This window comes from Moschus berezovskii, chromosome 1 (genome assembly GCF_049115385.1).
Source record: "Moschus berezovskii isolate FMDL1 chromosome 1, NW_MosBer_1.0, whole genome shotgun sequence".
Classification (NCBI taxonomy): domain Eukaryota; kingdom Metazoa; phylum Chordata; class Mammalia; order Artiodactyla; family Moschidae; genus Moschus; species Moschus berezovskii.
In genome coordinates this window covers 99233045-99254184 of record NC_142460.1, presented here as the reverse complement: position 1 = coordinate 99254184, position 21140 = coordinate 99233045, and the positions used below count along the sequence as shown (strand labels likewise).

Below are 21140 nucleotides of genomic sequence, written 5' to 3'. Positions count from 1 at the left end.
CTTCACTTTAATCCCATTACATAATCTTTCTGAGGTCTAAATTCCTCATTTAAAAGGGGAGAAGAGGGTGAATAACAATACCCACAGGGAGTTGTTTAGAGGATTAAAATAAATATAAAAGCAATATAACTATATAAAATATGTACTGCAGCTGCTAAAAAATGTTGCTTATTGTTATTACTACCAACAAGCAAAAATAAACTAATAATAATTCACAGACTGTTTAAATATTAGTGATATTAACTGTTTACCTATAAACATTTTGCAACTTTTCCACTTACCATTAAAATTTAACTTGATTTTATAGTATCTTTTGTATTTATCAATCTTTTAATTCTATCTTTTTCTTCAAACTTCTCATCTTTTGTCTGAGAACTATCCTTTTTTTATACTAATATTCTCTTACATTTGCTTCTAATAGTTATATTTTTTATTATATTAGTATAATACAATTTAAACTAATATAATACAATATAAACTAATATTGTATTAGTATAATACAATTTGTCTTTGTGTATTTTTTCATATGCAGCAGAAAACTCACTTCCCACCATAAAGTTAGGTTAGGTTAACTAGTTAACCTCCCCAGTTAATGTCACTTTGTGATATATTAAATCCCTGTATGTAATAAGTTATTCATTTAAGTAATTGAAGAAAACTATACAAAGGTATTCACTACTACATGGTTAAACATTATGAAAAATTGCAGCTTTAATATTCATCAGTAAAAGCCTGGTCAAATAAATTATGCTTTCCCCATATAATGCAGTAAGGTAGATCTACATGTACTTACATGAGAAGAAATCCACAATATGTTGTTAAGCGTAAAGTAAAACAAAAACAAAACATATATTTAAAATAAGTATTTATAATATTGACTTATTTTAATAAAATTTAATAAATAATTAATAATTATAATAAATACATAGATATTTAAGTATGCACATGAAAAATCTTGGGAGCACAGTCACCAAAATTTAAACTAGGGAAAATAATTCATGGGAGACACGAGGCGATATATACATGAGAATCTTTTTACACTATTTAATTTTTATAATACATACTTCTACATTGTTGGAACAGTTTGGCATCTAGTGCTTCAACAATCAAGAAATCAAAGAAAAAATAATCTTTACCTGCAATGGCTTCATAGAGACCAGCTTTGTACCCTAAGTATTCATATTCCTCAAATCTCTGAGGACCCTCACAGAGGGCTCTGCACTCCATGTCTTCATTGAAATATTCTCTTAAAGCTTGTTCAAAGTACTTGATAGCTAGTTCAAAGTCATCGGCCTCATAATGTTTGACTCCTGCACTGTAACTCTCCTATAAAGAAACAGAAAAAATAAAATTTTTAAGACCACCCAAGAAGAACTTGAATGGAAAGATGCAGGCAGATTCTAGATTGCTTAGGAGATGGAGCAGGGGATTCTTTCACTGTGGAAGATTAAGAAGGGTCACACTGGGAGATAAAGGGTAACTGCCCTGGCTTCAGTTCAGTTCAGTCGCTGGCTTCAACTCATTATAAATGAGAAGGGATTGACTGAGTAAGCCTACTGGTGCGGCATCAATCAATTTCATTTTCTTCCTGAGATCACTCAAGAATTTGATTTCTATTTGAATGTAGGTAGGGCTATGCAATGGCAAGCCACTCCAGTACTATTGCCTAGAAAATCCCATGGATGGAGGAGCCTGGTAGGCTGTAGTCCATGGGGTCGCTAAGGGTCGGACACGACTGAGCGACTTCACTTTCACTTTTCACTTTCACACTTTGGAGAAGGAAATGGCAACCCACTCCAGTGTTCTTGCCTGGATAATCCCAGGGACGGGGGAGCCTGGTGGGCTTCCGTCTATGGGGTCACACAGAGTCGGACACGACTGAAGTGACTTAGCAGCAGCAGCAGCAGCAGGGCTATGCAACCAAGTGCAGGAAGATTGATGTGGATGGATGAGATGCTCATTTCCAAGCCTGGTTCAATTTTTTAAAAAGGGGGAAAAAAGACTTCCATCTAAAATCTCCCTCTCTTAGTCTTTTCTTCAGTCCCTTGAAGGTCATGCTTTGAGAATGGTGATTTCATTTAAAGGAATAATTGTATGCATGCATGCTCCATCTCTGCATGGCAGAAAGCAAAGAGATACTGAGGAGCCTCTTGATGAAAGTGAAAGAGGAGAGTAAAAGAGCTGGCTTAAAACCCAACATTCAAAAAATGAAGATCATGGCATCCGGTCCCATCACTGCATGGCAAATAGATGGGGAAACAATGGAAACAGTGACAGACTTTGTTTTCTTGGGCTTCAAAAATCACTGCAGATAGTGACTGCAGCCATGAAATTAAAAAATGCTTGCTCCTTGGAAGAGCAGCTATGACAAACCTAGAGAGCATTTTAAAAAGCAGATACATTCAGTTCAGTTCAGTTGCTCAGTGGTGTCTGAGTCTCCGCGACCCCATGAATCACAGCCCGCCAGGTCTCCCTGTCCATCACCAACTCCCGGAGTTCACTCAAACTCATGTGCACAGAGTCGGTGATGCCATCCAGCCATCTCATTCTCTGTCGTACCCTTCTCCTCCTGCCCCCAACCTTTCCCAGCATCAGAGTCTTTTCCAGTGAGTCAACTCATCGCATGAGGTGGCCAAAGTATTGCAGTTTCAGCTTTAGCATCAGTCCTTCCAATGAACACCCAGGATTGATCTCCCTTAGAATGGACTGTTTGGATCTCCTTGCAGTCCAAGGGACTCTCAAGAGTCTTCTCCAGCACCACAGTTCAAAAGCATCAATTCTTCGGTGATCAGCTTTCTTCACAGTCCAACTCTCACATCCATACATGACCACGGGAAAAACCATATCCTTGACTAGACGGACCTTGGTTGGCAAAGTAATGTCTCTGCTTTTTAATATACTATCAAGGTTGGTCATAACTTTCCTTCCAAGGAGTAACCATTTGCTGACAAAGGTTCATATAGTCAAAGCTATGATTTTTCCAGTAGTCGTGTATGGATGTAAGAAGGCTGAGCACCGAAGAATTGATGCTTTTGAACTGTGGTGTTGGAGAAGAGTCTTCAGAGTCCCCTGGACTGCCAGGAGATCAACCCAGTCAATCCTCAAGAAAATCAGTCCCGAATATTCATTGGAAGGACTGATGCTGAAACTGAAGCTCTAATACTTTGGCCACCTGATGAGAAGAACTTACTCACTGGAAAAGACCTTGATGCTGTGAAAGACTGAAGGCAAGAGGAGAAAGGGGCAACAGAGGATGAGATGGTTGGATCATACACTGACTCAACAGACGTGAGTTTGAGCAGGCTCCAGGAGTTGGTGATGGACAGGGAAGCTTGGCGTGCTGCAGTCCATCTGGTCGCAAAGAGTTTGACATGACTTGGCAACTGAACTGAACTGATGCTCGGTCGCTCAGTTCTGTCAGACTCCTTGTGACCCTATGGACTGTAGCCCTTCAAGCTTCTTTGTCCATGGAATTTTCCAGGCAACAATACTAGAAAGGGTTGTCATTTCTTGGGGGAAAAGAAATGTCCTTGGGGGATCTTCCCAATCCAGGAATCGAACCCAAGTTTCCTGAATCTCCTGCATTGACAGGCAGATTCTCTGCCATGAGCCTCCTTGGAAGGAATAATTACGTAGCTTTGTTGTTTTTCAGTCGTTGAAGTCATGTCTGACCCTTTGCAACCCCTGGACTGCAACACACCAGGCTTCCCTGTTCTTCATTATTTCCCAGAGTTTGCTCAAACTCATGTCCACTGAGTCAGTGATGCCATCCAATCATCTCATCCTCTGTTATCCCCTTCTCTTCCTGCCCTCAATCTTTCCCAGCATCAGGATCTTTCCCAATGAGTTGGTTGTTTGCATCAGGTGACAAAAGTATTGGAACTTCAGCTTCTTGCTTCAGCTTCAGCTTTATGTAGCTTTAAAAAACAAAAATTTGAAATGTATGGGTACCCTGGAAAAACCACTGAATTGGTTGCTGGGAAATCACAGAGTTACTTTGAGCAATTCATATGGGTTTCAACTCCAGTGGGTAAAATTAAAGTGCTGAGGGTGGGAGGCATGGGGGCATAGAGGAAGGCTGAGGCTCAGAAAGGGCTACAGATATTTACATCATGTCTTACTTTTCACCATATCATACTGCTTTTCAAGTTAATTTTCATTTCTCTCTCAATATTTCTAACCCGGCACTACAATGTTTCATCTAGAGACTCTTAAAGTATAAAAATGATACTGTATTGGAAACTGAGAATCAATGTGATATCCACTCATAGAAATTTGCCCTGAATCCATTGAACCTTGGTAGCACTTAGCTCCTCGTGGTTAATGCAGGATCCCCAAAGCTCACCAGGTGTGGTTTGGCCTCCCAGTCTACCAGCTGGAGGTCTTCAACGCCGGCCATCGTTCTGTAATTCTCGATGTTCTGCTGCATTTCCATGTGCTCGGGGTTGGCCATGAAAAATGTGTGTGCTGCTGCCACTGCCTTTTCCATCTGGTTAAGCTATAACGAGGGGGAAAAAAAAGGACCAAATGAAGGCAAATATTTCTAAACCACATTCAGCACCAGTCTAAGGGTACACAGACTGAAAGTGCCAGGGCTGGGTTCATTCCCTCCACCCAGCCTCCACACTAAACGGCAGGAGGTTAATAAACAAGTGCTCCTAAAATGATATGTGGGTATGGGTATTTTGGCGATGGTGAAAATGGATAAATGTGCTTTGTTCTAAGTTTGTTCTCTTCTCACTCATTTCGAAGCCATCTGTGTTTCCTGGTAAATTGAATCGACATGCTTCTGTGTGTTTTGTGATCGATCAAAATTAAAAATTGCCAATGCTGTGCCATGTCTGATTGACATTTTCAATAGTTTTGTCTTTTTTCTCTGATTTCCTTTTTGTTCCTTTTGTCTTTAATCCTGACAATAGATAAATAAACTGTGACTTTCTGAAGTATGAGATTGGGGATACGTTCCACTACACCAAGTTGGCTATAAAGGCTTTAGAATATGAAGAACACAGATTTTAAAAGAATCAATTATTCCAATCCATATGAGATGCTAAATATAGTAAAGAAAATGTACTACTATGTTTTTTTGATTAAAACAAACTTACAACCTGGATTCTCATTAATACAAAAGGAAGGATTTTTAATAAAATACAAAGACACTATAAATCTCCTCCTAAACCTCTTAATATGCTGTTCCACATGTAACATGAAATGATGTATTTTTTTAAACAAAATGGAATTAAATTTACTTCATTTAATACATTTTGCCCTAAGTTTTCTCCATGGAGAATATCTATAGACAGAGTCTGCCATCAATTCAGAAAAGTGAATACTCACACTAGCACTAGTCACTTTCACAATGAAATACAAATTACATTAGGTCTATTTTGAACTGTCAGTTCAGTTCAGTCGCTCAATCATGTCTGACTCTTTGCAACCCCATGAACCACAGCACTCCAGGCCTCCCTGTCCATCACCAACTCCCAGAGTCCACCTAACCCCAAGTCCATTAAGTCGGTGATGCAATCCAACCATCTCATCCTCTGTCGTCCCCTTCTCCTCCTCAATCTTTCCCAGCACCAGGGTCTTTTCAAAAGAGTCAGCTATTCCCATCAGGTGGCCAAAGTATAGGAGTTTCAGCTTTAGCATCAGTCCTTCCAATGAAACCCAGGACTGATCTCCTTTAGGATGGACTGGTTGGATCTCCACAGTTCAAAAGCATCAATTCTTTGTTGCTCAGCTTTCTTTATAGTCCAACTCTCACATCCATACATGACCAATGGAAAAACCATAGCCTTGACTAGATGGACCTTTGTTGGTGAAGTAATGTCTCTGCTTTTTAATATGCTGTCTAGGTTGGTCATAACTTTCCTTCCAAGGAGTAAGTGTCTTTCAATTTCATAGCTGCAATCACCATCTGCAGTGATTTGGGAGCCCCCCAAAACAGAGTCAGCCACTGTTTCCACTGTTTCCCCATCTATTTGCCATGAAGTGATAGGACTAGATGCCATGATCTTAGTTTTCTGAATGTTGAGCTTTGATAAGGGTGGTGTCATCTGTATATTTGAGGTTATTGATATTTCTCCCGGCAATCTTGATTCCAGCTTGTGCTTCTTCGAGCCCAGCATTTCTCATGATGTACTCTGCATATAAGTTAAGTAAGTATGGTAACAATATACAGCCTTGACGTACTCCTTTTCCTTTTTGGAACCAGCCTGTTATTCCATGTTTTAACTGTTGCTTCCTGACCTGCATACAGGTTTCTGAAGAGGCAGGTCAGGTGGTCTGGTATTTCCATATCTTTCAGAATTTTCCACAGTTTATTGTGATCCACACAGTCAAAGGCTTTGGCATAGTCAATAAAGGAGAAATAGATGTTTTTCTGGAACTCTCTTGTTTTTTCAATGATCCAGCACATGTTGGCAATTTGATCTCTGGTGCCTCTGCCTTTTCTAAAACCAGCTTGAACATCTGGAAGTTTACGGTTCATGTTTGCTGAATCCTGGGTTGGAGAATTTTAACCATCACTTTATTAGCATGTGAGATGAGTGCAATTGTGTAGTAGTTTGAGCATTCTTTGGCATTGCCTTTCTTTGGGATTGAAATGAAAACTGACCTTTTCCAGTCCTGTGGCCACTGCTGAATTTTCCAAATTTGCTGACATATTGAGTGCAGCATTTTCACAGCATCATCTTTCATGATTTGAAATAGCTCAACTGGGATTCCATCACCCTCACTAGCTTTGTTTGTAGTGATGCTTCCTAAGGCCCACTTTACTTCACATTCCAGGATGTCTGGCTCTAGGTGAGTGATCACACCATCGTGATTATCTGGTCATGAAGATCTTTTTTGTACAGTTCTTCTGTGTATTCTTGCCATCTCTTATTAATATCGTCTGCTTCTATTAGGTCCCTACCATTTCTGTCCTTTATTGAGCCCATCTTTGCGTGAAATGTTCCCTTTGTTTCTCTAATTTTCTTGAAGAGATCTCTAGTCTTTCCCATTGTATTGTTTCCCTCTATTTCTTTGCGTTGATCACTTAAGAAGGCTTTCTTATCTCTCCTTGCTATTTTTTGAAACTCTGCATTCAAATAGGTATATCTTTCCTTTTCTCCTTTGCTTTTCACTTCTCTTCTTTTCACAGCTATTTGTAAGGCCTCCTCAGACAGCCATTTTGCTTTTTTGCATTTCTTTTTCTTGGGATGGTCTTTATTCCTATCTCTTGTACAATGTCATGAACCTCCATCCATAGTTCATCAGGCACTCTGTCCATCAGATCTAGTTCCTTAAATCTATTTCTCACTTCCACTGTATAGTCATAAGGGCTTTGATTTAGGTCATACCTGATGGTCTAGTGGTTTTCTCCACTTTCTTCAATTTCAGTCTGAATTTGGCAGTAAGGAGTTCATGATCAGACCTACAGTCAGCTCCCAGTCTTATTTTTGCTGACTGTATAGAGCTTCTCCATCTTTGGCTGCAAAGAATATAATCAATCTGATTTTGGTGTCAATCATCTGGTGATGTCCATGTGTAGAGTCTTCTCTTTTGTTATTTTGAGAAATGAAATTCACTGTTACTGAACAAGCAAATATAGAATCATGGAAGGCATAAAATATTCAACTGAGTTGGCTTTTGACAGTCTGGCCCTCAAGTATCTGTAAGAAATCCTGAGCAATTTCATGATATATAAAAAATCTTATTCATCACGATAGAAAACATAAGCTGCTCTATTTTAAGGTCTGACATCCTTATCTTTGTCCAATAACAGTAAAGCTTTCCCTTTTTAATCTGCATGTTCTCAGCTCCTGCTCTTCCTGCCGTTAAACCTTCCCTGATACCAGCTTTGTGCCACCTTTACCCTTGTGCTCATGTCTGTGGTTTCAGGAATTATTTTTGCTGTCAAAAATCACTAATTTAGGATTTCTTGTTTCTTCATTAATTAAAATTTCCTCAATTCCTTATACACCAACACAGACAAACATGAATTATATGGACTCTGCTGCTGCTGCTGCTGTGAATTCGCTTCAGTCATGTCCGACTCTGTGCGACCCCATAGACGGCAGCAGCCCACCAGGCTCTCCCATCCCTGGAATTCTCCAAGCAAGAATACTGGAGTGGGTTGCCATTTCCTTCTCCAGTGAATGAAAGTGAAAAGTGAAAGTGAAATTGCTCAGTCATGTCCGACTCTTAGCAACCCCATGGACTGCAGCCCACCAGGCTCCTCCGGATGGAGGGATTTTCCAGGCAAGAGTACTGGAGTGGGGTGCCATTGCCTTCTCCAATATGGACTCTACATAATGACAAATATATAGATACAGAGGAAGAGGAATAGGTTCTAAATTGGGTATATATTTACACTGACTGAACAAATGAACCTGAAAATAGTCATTTAAACATTTGTGCCTTGGTTCTACATTAAGAAACCCCCATAACACCACCTACTACCTAGGGTTTTGGAAGAATTCATTGATACTACATAGGATTTTGGAAGGATTTATTGATAGAGCTTCAGGAAACACTAAAACCTTGAAAAAATAAATAACAGGATACAATTTATATGTGATCTATTAATTTCAAGGATGTAAATATATTCTCATTAATGGTGAGTATGTATAGTCTGCAACTGCCATAAAATATAATTTATGAGGATAAAATAAGGTACTGGTGGAAGGTGAAAATGGCCTTCAGTTAAGAGTCGACTATAAGTTATGAACATAACAGGTTAGCATTGACACACTCTAGTTTTATAACACCAGCTATTAACATTGAATGAACACAGATAAAGTTCTATATATTTTTCACCTTCCTACCTTCATGTTTTGCTCAGACTGTACCCTGATCTTGAGATCCTTTGTTTTTTGGTCTTTTCTTATTGAAATCTAACATATCCTAAAAGGCAAGCTTAAATCCTGGCTTCTCTAAGAGATTCTTTCTCAACCCTAAAGCTATAGTCAAGCAGTGCTTATCATCTTACCCTTATTCCTCTACTGACACTTATCAGACTCTGCCATGCATGGCACTTGGCTGACTATACTTGTTTCCCCTAGTAAAGCTCTCTGAGGATAGGGACCACAGGACTTGTTTATCTTTTTTTCCATCTACTTTATAAATAGATGACGTCTATGATATGTCCAAGTAAAGATAAAAGCAAGTTCTAAGAAGCAAATACACACAAATCAAAAGGTACATTACATATGAGTGTGCTTCACAAGCTATAATGGACTAAAAAGATGGAAGCGTAATAGCAAAATCTCTGAAGTTATTATTCACACTGAGAGCTTCCAATACGGATTATCACTGATGAATGTGATTCAATAGCTCTTAAAAATGGTCAGCCAACACTGACAAATTGGTTCCTTTTCTTAAATTTGACCTCATTAGTTTTTTTGCTTATTTCATGCTTTCCCTATTTACAGCCCATTATTAAACATAATCCCATGTTCTCCAATATAAATATAAAGAAGATTCCATGACTTAAGTTAATCCATAAAAATAGCTTTTAAATTATTGTGAACCAGTTCAGGAAACTAGCATTGCCTCCCAGAGACTATAAAACAGGACATTATTTTAACTGGAAGCCTGATATCTGTGTACACCTTTGTAGAAATTAGATACACACACCTAACACAGTAGGAAAAGTCCAGGTGAACATGTGCATGCTACATACACAGCTGAACTGTTAGATGGAGATTATTATAGGGTCTTACAAGTATTAGGTTTCAGCTAAGAAGACTACCCACTATTCCACTGAAACAAAGAAGAAGCTAACTGCCTTTAAAGGCTTCAAATTGGATTTCCTTTAAGAACAAATTAAAATATACCCACAGGACAGAATAACTCTAATGTGAGGGTAACTCCTTGCATTAGAAATATAAACTGTAAAATAAAGAACAGCTGGAGAAAGGAGAATGATTCAACAAGATGGCATGACAATTTTAAGGGAGTTCGCTGCTCTACCGTGATATGAGAAATACTGGTAAGAAATGCCTTTGAGAAGCACTCATTTCATCTCAGGCTATGCAGAGCTAAGGCAAATATTTTCTCCTGCCAGCCATGCTGCATGGAAAAAAACTAATTAAATCAACACCCTGCTGATGTTCGGAAGTTAGTCTTTCCACTGGTGAGTGAATCAGACTCTTGCTGTTGTTCAGTCACTAAGTTGTGTCTGATTCTTGTGACCTCGTGGACTGCAGCAGACCAGGATTGCCTGTCCTTCACTATCTCTGGGAGTTTGCTCAAACGCATGTCCACTGTGTTGGAATCAGACTCTACTGACTCAAAAATGGTTTTTCACAATGAATAATAAAGAAGTATTTAAAAAATATACATTGACTACTTAAAAACCTTCAATAGCTATCCAATGACCACCAAGGTAATGTCAGAAACTATGTTCCATGGCATTCAAGACACTGCAGGATTTGGTCCCTGTTCTATCTTTCTATACCTATTCACCACTATGCAACTTTTCCCAGGAAATTTCTAGAAAAACTCCTAGAAATTTTATAATTTCCAATCCTCTTATTCAAGAAAACACAGATAGACCCAGAACTCCAGCCATACCAAGTTCTTTATTTCACTCATTCACTTATTCAGCAAATATTTATCTTGCACTAAATCTGTGCCAGGCACTGTGAAAGTCAATGAGAATAACTACACAGCCAAAATGGACAAAACCCCCACTTTCCAGGTGCTCATGGTCTCATCCAAGGGGCCAAGCCTTAAATAAATAAATCATTAATGAAAGTAAGTATAGATTGCATTAATGCTACGAGGAAATGAATGAACAGACAGTCCAATACAAGCTGATTGGGTTGGCATAGGACTCCGTTAGATGAATTCGTCAAGGAAGGACTCTGCAATGGGATTTTTGAGCTGATACTTAAATGCTGAAAAGCCAGTCATGAACAGAAGAGGCGGAAGAGTGATTCAGGCAAAAGAAAGTCAAGGGCAAGAGCCCTGAAATGGAAAAAGGCTTGACATGTCTCAAAAGCAGAATGGAGACTAGGGAGAGTGACTTGAGAAGTCAGAGAATAGATAGCTTGTAGGCTATGGTAAAGAGTTTGAAAATGGCATCATCAACTCAAAGGACATGAGTCTGAGCAAACTCCTAGAGACAGTGAAGGATAGGGGAGCCCGGCGTGCTGCAGCCCATGGTGTCACAGAGAGTCGGACACAAGTGAGCAACTGAACAACAAAACTAAGTGCAAGAGGAAACCACTGAGGAATTTTAAGTCATATCTAATTCACACTTTCAAATGATAATTCAGACTGCTACGTGGAGAAAGATCTTGGGGAGCAGGGAGGAGAACATTTCAGTAATGCAGATCAGAGGGAATGTTTTTACATAACAAAATAAAAATAGGACAGCGCAGGTTTGCCACCTCCCTCCTCCTTTTCCACCCATCCCTCTTCCATTCCTTTCTCCTCCTTTCCATTTTTGCCCATTCTTGACCTAGCAATGTTTCTCAATTCAGAAATCAGTCGCATAGCCCAAAATGAAACAATTCTAAAATTTTCAAACTTATTTTAGGGAAGATGCACAAATTCCTTCGCTTCTGAACTAGCATAAATATGAAGCTCAAACATTTTGAATATGAGTTTAGAACAGCTTGTAAGACATGTGCAAGAAAGGAAAGGGATTGATTCTAAAACACTTTAAAACATGTTGAGAACACTGTGTACTTTTGAAACAGAATATTTAAGATAATGTTGCATCTTCTGAAGTCTTTTTATACAGTCAGGGTAAAACATCAAGCCTGAAATAAGTAATTTCAATTCTTGTAGTCAAGCACCATTTTCAATAAAGAAGGGAATTCTTTCTCTATTTTTATCACCCTAACTTTGGGAATTCATCCGATACCATGCATTACAGTTTGATGCAATGTTATTAAAATATATTTTTATCTTGGCTCTTTGCTTAAAATTTCACAGTAGTAACTTAAGAGAATTTTTAACCCCATGTGAAGTTTCTAACGTACTACCAAACATGTAAATAGACAATGAAGACATCCCATTTCTAAGCCATAGCTGAATTTTTAAGCTATGATTAGCAGTATAATCACACTAGCTGGAGGGGAGGGAAGTCACCAGATTACAGCGTATCATGCAAAACACTGAAAATTTATGGGCTAAAAACTTCCATCTTTCTTTTATGAAGCAGGAAGTGGTTTTTTTTTTTTTAATAATAGTGACACCCAATCTTTTCATAGATGTTTCAGCTCTTGTTAATGTCTTCAAATTTACCTCAAATTTTTGCTAACCCAAAGTTAATTTTCCTTCACCAAACCACATCAGTAAATAAGTAAATTTTACATAATTGAATAACATATTAAAAGAAGACCGTTAAAGACCCACCAAATTTTGAAAAAATATTGAAAGCCGTTTGTTCAAACCACTGAATTAAATTAAATCCTACAAATTACAGTGTTCCAAATATAAAGACCAGGCTTTTCAATGAAAATTCAAACTTAGGAAATTCCCCAACATTTCTATAAAATGGAGTCAGGTCTTCAGAGTCCAAAAATAGCCATATGAAGAATAACTTTACATTCTTATTCCACAACTTCTGGTGAGGTTACCATCCTTTATGTTGCTGATTTAACTTGTAAAAAGCCCCATATATTTTCATAATTCAGCTATGCTAGATAATTGTTTGATTTTCCTAATTCATATAATTAATTTTACCAGACATTGAGGACTACATGATAGTCTGTTTTGTCCTTTTTGTCTTGACTACTAGGAAGCGCAGAACTAAGTTTTATTCTCATTTGCAGTAACCGTATTATGCTGTGCTCTAGTATATCAAACTGAAGCTAGTATATTTTCATTCTTTTCTTTGAGTTTTTTTTCCCATTTCAAAAATCTCAATATAGAAATAACTGATTTAGCAAGGTAACTTCAAGTTCTTTTGGACACAGAAAAGGTATAATTTACTCAAAAGATAATGCCCCACAGTAAAGGAAATTTCTAGTAATTAAATTCTTTCCTACTTGTCAAGGTAGAAAATATAGAATTTTTTAGCATTAAAGAACATATATGAATTCACAGATTAGGTGTTCATGTTAATATAGAAAGGGAACTTATCTTTGCATTATGGAATGTTAGTCTAAAGTGTAGTCATGGTTATGAGTAAATATTTGTAGCTTTCAAAATGCTGTTTGGTAAGGATTAGATGAGAAATGACACATTTAAAGAGTAACATTTTCTCTTGAGGAGTAAGTTGGAAAGGAAACATACGCTTTTTTAAAGCACTTTCTTTTGCCAAACAGCTTATACCCTTACTTATTGTCTTGAGCCTGATTAATAGACTTCTGTTTTTTCTAAACCCTCTGGTGCAGTTTTAATCTTATGTTTACAACTTAATATTAAACACAGATAATAACTCGCCACCATCAAATGAGCTCTGTGGAACAACAAATCTATCAGTTAAGCATGCTAGAAGATTTCTTATCTAAATAAAAACCATCTTTTAGGGTAAGGAAAACACTAAAGAAGCAAAACTTTTAAACATGTTATTTCATATTAGAGACAATTTAAACCAAAAAGTCCTTGACTTTTTGAAGAAAACACACACACACACACACACGGAACTCAAAGTATTAGCCAAAAAATATGTGTGTGCTTAATTTGGACCAAATCTCTCAAGCTGTCTGTGTACTGTCTAAGTTCCTAACAAGACAAGCAGCCAAGACTTGGATGGTTGCTGGGTGAGGAGAGAGGGCTATCTCAGTGATGCAATGTGGACAAGTCTTACTTACCAAGTATCAAATGAAATTGATGTGTGGTTTATTGGTATGCCACTGTTATTTTTGGTTTTAAACATTAGGACAGGGTAAGACTGCATAACTGAGAAAACATCTCAACCTCTGTGGTATTGTCCAGAAGTCTCCCTTGAGGTGTCAGAGAATGACTAATGGTTACCGAAAAGTAAGTTTGGGCCAAGACCTCTCTGACATTTGCTTCCTGCTACTGTTTTTGGAGACACAGCTTTAATCCTCTTTGAAAATGTCTGTGGAAGGTGGCTGTCACTCATTTTCAACTCCAGTTTTGCCAACGTCACATGTCTATTGTAGTAGTCATTACTAACATGTAAATAATCTTATTCATGTCTGAATTTGAAAAACAAATAAATAAAAATCTAATATTTCTCTTTGTGAGCTCAGAACTGCACTGTCTTTTGTGAGTTCCATATCATGTGAACACCATTTTGTTTGTGAGCTTGTTAATAAGAATTTACCCTTGTATATTATTGTATAGTTTGCAACACATTTTACGATACTACTGATAAAAATTAAAATAATAAAAATGATCATTTACCAAGTGTATATTCATTTCTTCTTCTGAAATTCTTGAAAAATGTGGAAGATGAACCCCTACCTCACCTTCGGTCCAGTACAAATGTAGTTGACTATTATTTACAAGAACACATTATAATACAAACAGTGAGCTATAGCTTCATGGGGAAATAGTGCTGGCACAGACTGAGTGGCCCTTAATGAACTCAATGGTATAAAAACAAAGTTTGTTGTTGTAACTGTTCATGCATGCTTAACTTCTGCCTGGTTTTCATTATGATAAATGGAGATGAATGCTGTCTATCCCTAGTGACCCATTAAAAAAGTTCTAGCTAGCCATCACTTTGCACAAGCCAACAGCCTAATTGCTTACAACCAAAGTTATGTCTCTGTAGCCATCAGCAGCCAGATCACATTTTTTTCACTCCAAACTGTACAAAGGTGCAATCTTTTTAATTTATCTGTCAAATGACAGACAAATGATTGCAAATGCAAATAAACTAGATTCAGGCTTTCTGCTTCTAAGGTATCCTTTAAAAATCAGCAGTGAAATAGCTTAATATAGATCTGACACTGATTTTTTATTTCTTGAGAACAGAAAAAAAGCTTTTCTAAACTTTTCTGTATGTTAGTTTCGTGGTTTTGTGAAATAAAAAAGTGACGGGTATAAAATGCTTGTCATAGGTGAGAAGGAATGGGAGAACCAAGGACTGAGACTCAAAGTTTGCGTTTATGTTCTGTTCTCTCGTAAGCACTCAGGTATCCTACCTAAGTGGACCACAGATGGAAAAGTATGTGTCAGGGAAAAGAAGTATCAAACTGGGCTTTGCCTCCATAAAAATTGCAACAGTACTAGGATAGCACTAGAGATAGCTTGCCAAAATTGATGACTTGGGGAGGGGCTTTAGAGTTTAGTGAGTGTATAGAAAAATTCAGTCATTGCAATTTCTCTTTCTTTATTGATGTGGACCATTTTTAAAGTCTTTTGCTGAATTTGTTACAATATTGTCTCTATTTTATGTTTCAGTGTTTTGGCTGAGAGGCATGTGGATTATTAGCTCCCCCACCAGGGACTGAACCAGCACCCTCTGCACCGGAAAGTGAAATCTTAATCATTGGACCACTAGGGAAGTCCCATGTTGTTACAATTTCTAACATCTTTTCATTTTGGTCTTCCTTCCACTTTGCCTTTATGAAACAAATTTAACTTTCTACCCAAACCAGTCCACTGTGAGAAATGTAAGAAAAGCAAACAAGCAAAGCAAATACTTGTACACATGCACCTTTTTGGTATAAATATGCCATGCTCCTCTATGAAACACAAACTTTTTCTTACTCTTATAAGGGTGGAGAGACTTACTTCAAAAAGTATTTCAAAGCCTTCATTTCAGCTCATACAGAAGAAAGCACCATGGCTGCAAATCAGAGGGTCACTCCAAAGACCACTCTTGGAGGGGACTTCTAAAAAAGTCTAAGGTCCTTTCAGGTTTTTAACCCATCAGGCAGACTAATGGGGACTCTTAACCTGACTGGTCACAGGGTCTTACTAAAGAGGTGATTTTGATGATAAGAGTTCTTTCAATGTTTCATAAGCTCCTCTAGCATCATACCTGTACTTTGTGAAACATTCAGCCACAGCACTAACCTTAGGCTCTATTGTAAATCAAATATTCCTGCATATGCACAGGTTAACTATAAACCCAGACATTTCCTCCATACCTCAGTAAATAGACTATACTGGAAAGAAGTTCTAGTCAATTTGAATTTCTGAGGAGGCTAAAGCTTATAGAGAATTTGCTTACTTATTAAACATATCAGGTAGCATCCATTTTCCGTTACTTTGGTGGCAGCTGCCTTGGTCTTCTGAGAACTAACTTCCATTAACCATAGATAACCAGGGCTAGAAAGGCCCTTTAAATCATATAGTACCATTGCTTCATTTAATGTGTGGATAAAACATTTGCAAAGAAAATCAGGAGCAAGACTATGGTTAGAATCTGTATCTTTTCTTAAAACATTCACAAACACATACTTGGGATTTTAATCCTGTAATTTCAAAGTAGAGGTGGGTTCATGCATATCTGGCCCATGTAAAAAGTGTTTGCTGATCACCTCTTCCATAGAAAGAACTATGATAGATGTTCTCTGAGGATATAAATTATTTATAATATTGTCCTCAATCATTTGTTAAATATAGTTTAACAGGACAAGGAGACACACACACAGAGTATTAATCTCAAGAATTACGACTCAGTGTGATTAGAGGGGAGAGTAAGTTACACTCAACACAGTACTATATAAATTGAAAGAAATTTGAAACCACAGTAACCTATAATGTACAGGAAAGACATCATTTAGAGAGTGGGATTGAGACTGGGTCTTGAAGAATAGAAAACATGCAGTTGTCTCAGTTGCAGAATAGGATGAGCTGAAAGAAATAGGGATGACTCAAATGTTTTTATAGAATAGTAAATTGGCTGAACTGGCTCATGCAAAAGGTCCAGATTGCAGAGTAATGGAAAACAAGGTTGAACTGGGATGGAATTTGGGGATCTTTGAACACTAAATTAAGTGCTTTGATTTTTTATCCTTGGAAAAAAAGACTCAGAGGTATCTACGTGTGCATGTATGTGAGTGTAGTAATGAAAAGCTCCCCTGCTTCATTTCAAAAAGAATTTGGAAAATAACAGTTACAATATTTGAGGTAACTACAAACAACTTTTTCTTAAGATTTTAGTTTTTGGAGCTCTTTTAAGTTCAGAGCAAGATTTAGAAGAGAAAAAAAAGACAACACAGAGATTTCCAATATCCCCTATGCCACCAAACAAGCATAGCCTCTCCTATTATCAACATCCCTAACTATAGTGGTATATTTGTTACAACTGAGGAACCTGTATTAACACAACATAATCACCAGAAGGCCACAGCAATCACTCTTGGTAGTGTACATTCTGTGGATTTAGAGAAGTGAGTAGTGACAAGTATATACCATTAGGGTATCATATAGAGCATTTTTATTTTCCAAAAATCCTCTGTTCTCCATCTATTCATCCCTCCCCACCCTTACCCTGGCAAACATTGATCTTTTTTGTCACCAAAGTTTTGCCTTTCCCAGATTGTTATATAATTATAATCACAGTAGTGTGTCTTTTCAGATTGGCTTCTTTCATTTAGTAACATGCATTTGAGGTTTCTCTGTCTTTTCAAGATTTCATAGCTCATTTCTTTTTAGCATTTTTAGCATTAGTATCTGCGAGTACCACATTTCCTTTAGTTATTAACCTACTAAAGTATAACATAGCTTCTTCTACGTTTTGCAAATTACCAATAAAGCTGCTACAAACATCTGGGTGCAGGTTATTGTGCAAAAACAAACTTTCAACTCCAAGATTGCTGGATGGTGTAGTAAGAGCAGTCTAGGTTTATAAGAAACCACCAAGCCATGTTCTGGAGTGGCCTCACCAGTTTGTATTTCCATCAGCAGTGAATGAAAGTTCTTATTGCTCCACCTTCTTGCCAGCATTTGATGTGAGTGTTCTGGATATTGGTCTAATAAAAGCATATTAGCATTTCATTTTTGCTTTGATTTGCAATTCCCTGACGAATTATGCTATAGAAAAATTTTTCATATGCTTATTTTTTATTTGTATATTTTTATTAGTAAGGTGTCTGTTAAGGTCTTTATTCATTTTTAAATTGGGATGTTGGTTGTCTTATATTTGAGCTTTAAGAGTTCTTTGCATATTTGGGGTAAGAATTTTTTATGTCAAATGTGCCATTTGCCAATATTTTTCCTAGCCTGTTGCTTGTGTTCTAATTCTCTTCCCATTGTCTTTTGCAGAATAGAAGTTTTTAATGAAGTCAAGCTTACCACTTATTTCTTTCATGGATGGTGCCTTTGGTATTGTATCCAAAAAGCTACTTCCATATCCAAAGTCATTTGTGTTATCTTCTAGAAGTTTCATATTTGTGCATTACACATTTAGATCTATAACCAATTTTGAGTTAATTTTTGGTAAGGACATAATTTTTTTAAAAGACTACCTTTGCTGCATGGTATTGCCTTCATTCCTTTTGTCAAAGATCAGTGAATATATTGATATGGGTCTATTTCTGGGCTCTTTACTCTGTCCTATTGATCTACATATCTGTTTTTGTGCCAGTACCATACAATTTTGATTACCATAGTTTTGTAGTATAGTTTCAAATTTGAGCGCGTGATACATCCAGCTTTGGCTGTGTTGTGTGATACATTTTTCAAGACTGCTTTGGCTTTTTGGGGTCTTCTGTGGTTCCATACAAATTTTAGGAGGGTTTGCTCTAGTTTTGTAAAATTGTCCTTCATATTTTGATAGAATGTATATAAAATCAGAAATTAATAACAAGAAAAAATTGAAAAAAAAAACATGGAAACTTAACAGCATGCTATTAAACACAAAATAAGTTGATAGATAAATAAAAAAGGAAATTTAAAAAATACCTTGAGATTAATGAAAATGGAAGCATAACTGTCCAAAATCCATAGGATGCAGCAAAAGCAGTACAGTGAGGAAAGTTTGTAGTGATACAGACCTTACTCAAGAAGAAAAATCTCAAATAAACAATCTAAATATATGCTTAAAGGAATTAGAAAAAAGAAGAATAAGCAAAGCCCAGATTTAGTAGAAATGACATAAAGATAAGAGCAGAAATAAATAGACTAAAAAACAAAAAAGATCAGAGAAACTAAGATTTGTTTCTTTGAAAAGATAAAGCACATTGACAAATCCTTAGTGAGGCTCATCAGGAAGAAAAGAAAAAAAGAGAAAAAGTTCAAAGAAATAAAGTGAGAAATAAAAGAGGAGACATTACATTGACTGCCATAGAAATTCAAAGGATCATAAGAGAATACTACAGATAATCATTATAACACACATTGTGTAACTTAGAAGAAATGGATAACTTCCACTCTATGTAGAATCATACAACCATCCAAGACTGAATTGTGAATAAATAAAAAAATCTGAATAGACTGATTTGCTAGTAATGCAATAGAAACAGTAATTTTAAAAGCTACCCTAAAATAAAATCTAGGTCCAGATGACTTCACAGGTGAATTCTATCAAACAATTAAAGAGGAATTACTACTTATCTTTCTCAAAAAAAAATTGAAGAGGAAGAAATAATTCCAAATTTATTTTATGAGGACAGCATTACCCTAAAACCAAAACCAGACAAAGACACTACAAAAGAAGAAAATTAACGTCCCCTATTCATTCTAGGAATCAGTGAATTAAAATGGACTGGAATGGGTGAATTTAACTGAGATGACGATTATATTTACTACTGTGGGCAGGAATCCCTTAGAAGAAATGGAGTAGCCATCATGGTCAACAAAAGAGTCCGAAATGCAGTACTTGGATGCAAACTTAAAAACGACAGAATGATTTTTGTTCGTTTCCAAGGCAAACCATTCAATATTAACAGAAATCCAGGCCTTTGCCCCAACCAGTAACGCTGAAGAAGCCTAAGTTGAACAGTTCTATGAAGACCTACAAGACCTTTTAGAACTAACACCCAAAAAAGATGTCCTTTTCATCATAGGGGACTGGAATGCAAAAGCAGGAAGTCAAGAAACACCTGGAGTAATAGGCAAATTTGGCCTTGGAACACGGAATGAAGCAGGGCAAAGGCTAATAGAGTTTAGTCAAGAGAATGCACTGGTCATAGCAAACACCCTCTTCCAACAACACAAGAGAAGACTCTACACATGGACATCACCAAATGGTCAACACTGAAATCAGATTGATTGTATTCTTTGCAGCCAAAGATGGAGAAGCTGTATACAGTTAGCAAAAACAAGACCAGGAGCTGACTGTGGCTCAGATCATGAACTCCTTATTGCCAAACTCAGACTTAAATTGAAGAAAGTAGGGCAAACCACTAGATCATTCAGATATGACCTAAATCAAATCCCTTATGATTATACAGTGGAAGTGAGAAATAGATTTAAGGGACGAGATCTGAGAGAGTACCTGATGAACTCTGGATGGAGGTTCATGACATTGTACAGGAGACAGGGACCAAGACCATCCCCATGGAAAAGAAATGCAAAAAAGCAAAATGGCTGTCTGAGGAGGCCTTACAAATAGCTGTGAAAAGAAGAGAAGTGAAAAGCAAAGGAGAAAAGGAAAGATATAAGCATCTGAATGCAGAGTTCCAAAGAATAGCAAGGAGAGATAAGAAAGCCTTCCTCAGTGATCAATGCAAAGAAATAGAGGAAAACAACAGAATAGGAAAAACAAGAGATCTCTTCAAGAAAATTAGAGATTCCAAGGGAACATTTCATGCAAAGATGGGCTCGATAAAGGACAGAAATGGTATGGACCTAACAGAAGCAGAAGATATTAAGAAGAGGTGGCAAGAATACACAGAAGAACTAAACAAAAAAGATTTTCATGACCAAGATAGTCACGATAACGTGACCACTAACCTAGAGCCAGACATCTTGAATGTGAAGTCAAGTGGGCCTTAGAAAGCATCACTACGAACAAAGCTAGTGGAGGTGATGGAATTCTAGTTGAGCTACTTCAAATCTTGAAAGATGATGCTGTGAAAGTGCTGCACTCAACATGCCAGCAAATTTGGAAAACTCAGCAGTGGCCACAAGACTGGAAAAGGTCAGTCTTCATTGCAATCCCAAAGAAAGGCAATGCCAAATAATGCTCAAACTACTGCACAATTGCACTCATCTCACACGCTAGTAAAATCATGCTCAAAATTCTCTAAGCCAGGCTTCAGCAATATGTGAACCGAGAACTCCCACATGTTCAAGCAGGTTTTAGAAAAGGCAGAGGCACCAGAGGT

At 37.2% G+C, this 21140-nt stretch overlaps 1 protein-coding gene across 2 annotated transcripts in view; it reads right to left on the bottom strand.

The window, feature by feature from the left end:
• P3H2 (prolyl 3-hydroxylase 2) overlaps positions 1-21140 on the bottom strand; it is a 195302-nt gene that overhangs the window by 49574 nt on the left and 124588 nt on the right. For both annotated transcript variants that reach the window (XM_055407984.2, XM_088838281.1), the window contains exons 2-3: positions 4346-4498; positions 1137-1326 (exon numbers count right to left, since the gene is read on the bottom strand). In XM_055407984.2, coding sequence (XP_055263959.1) covers positions 1137-1326; positions 4346-4498 — 343 coding nt within the window. The remainder of the gene's footprint in view (positions 1-1136; positions 1327-4345; positions 4499-21140) is intronic.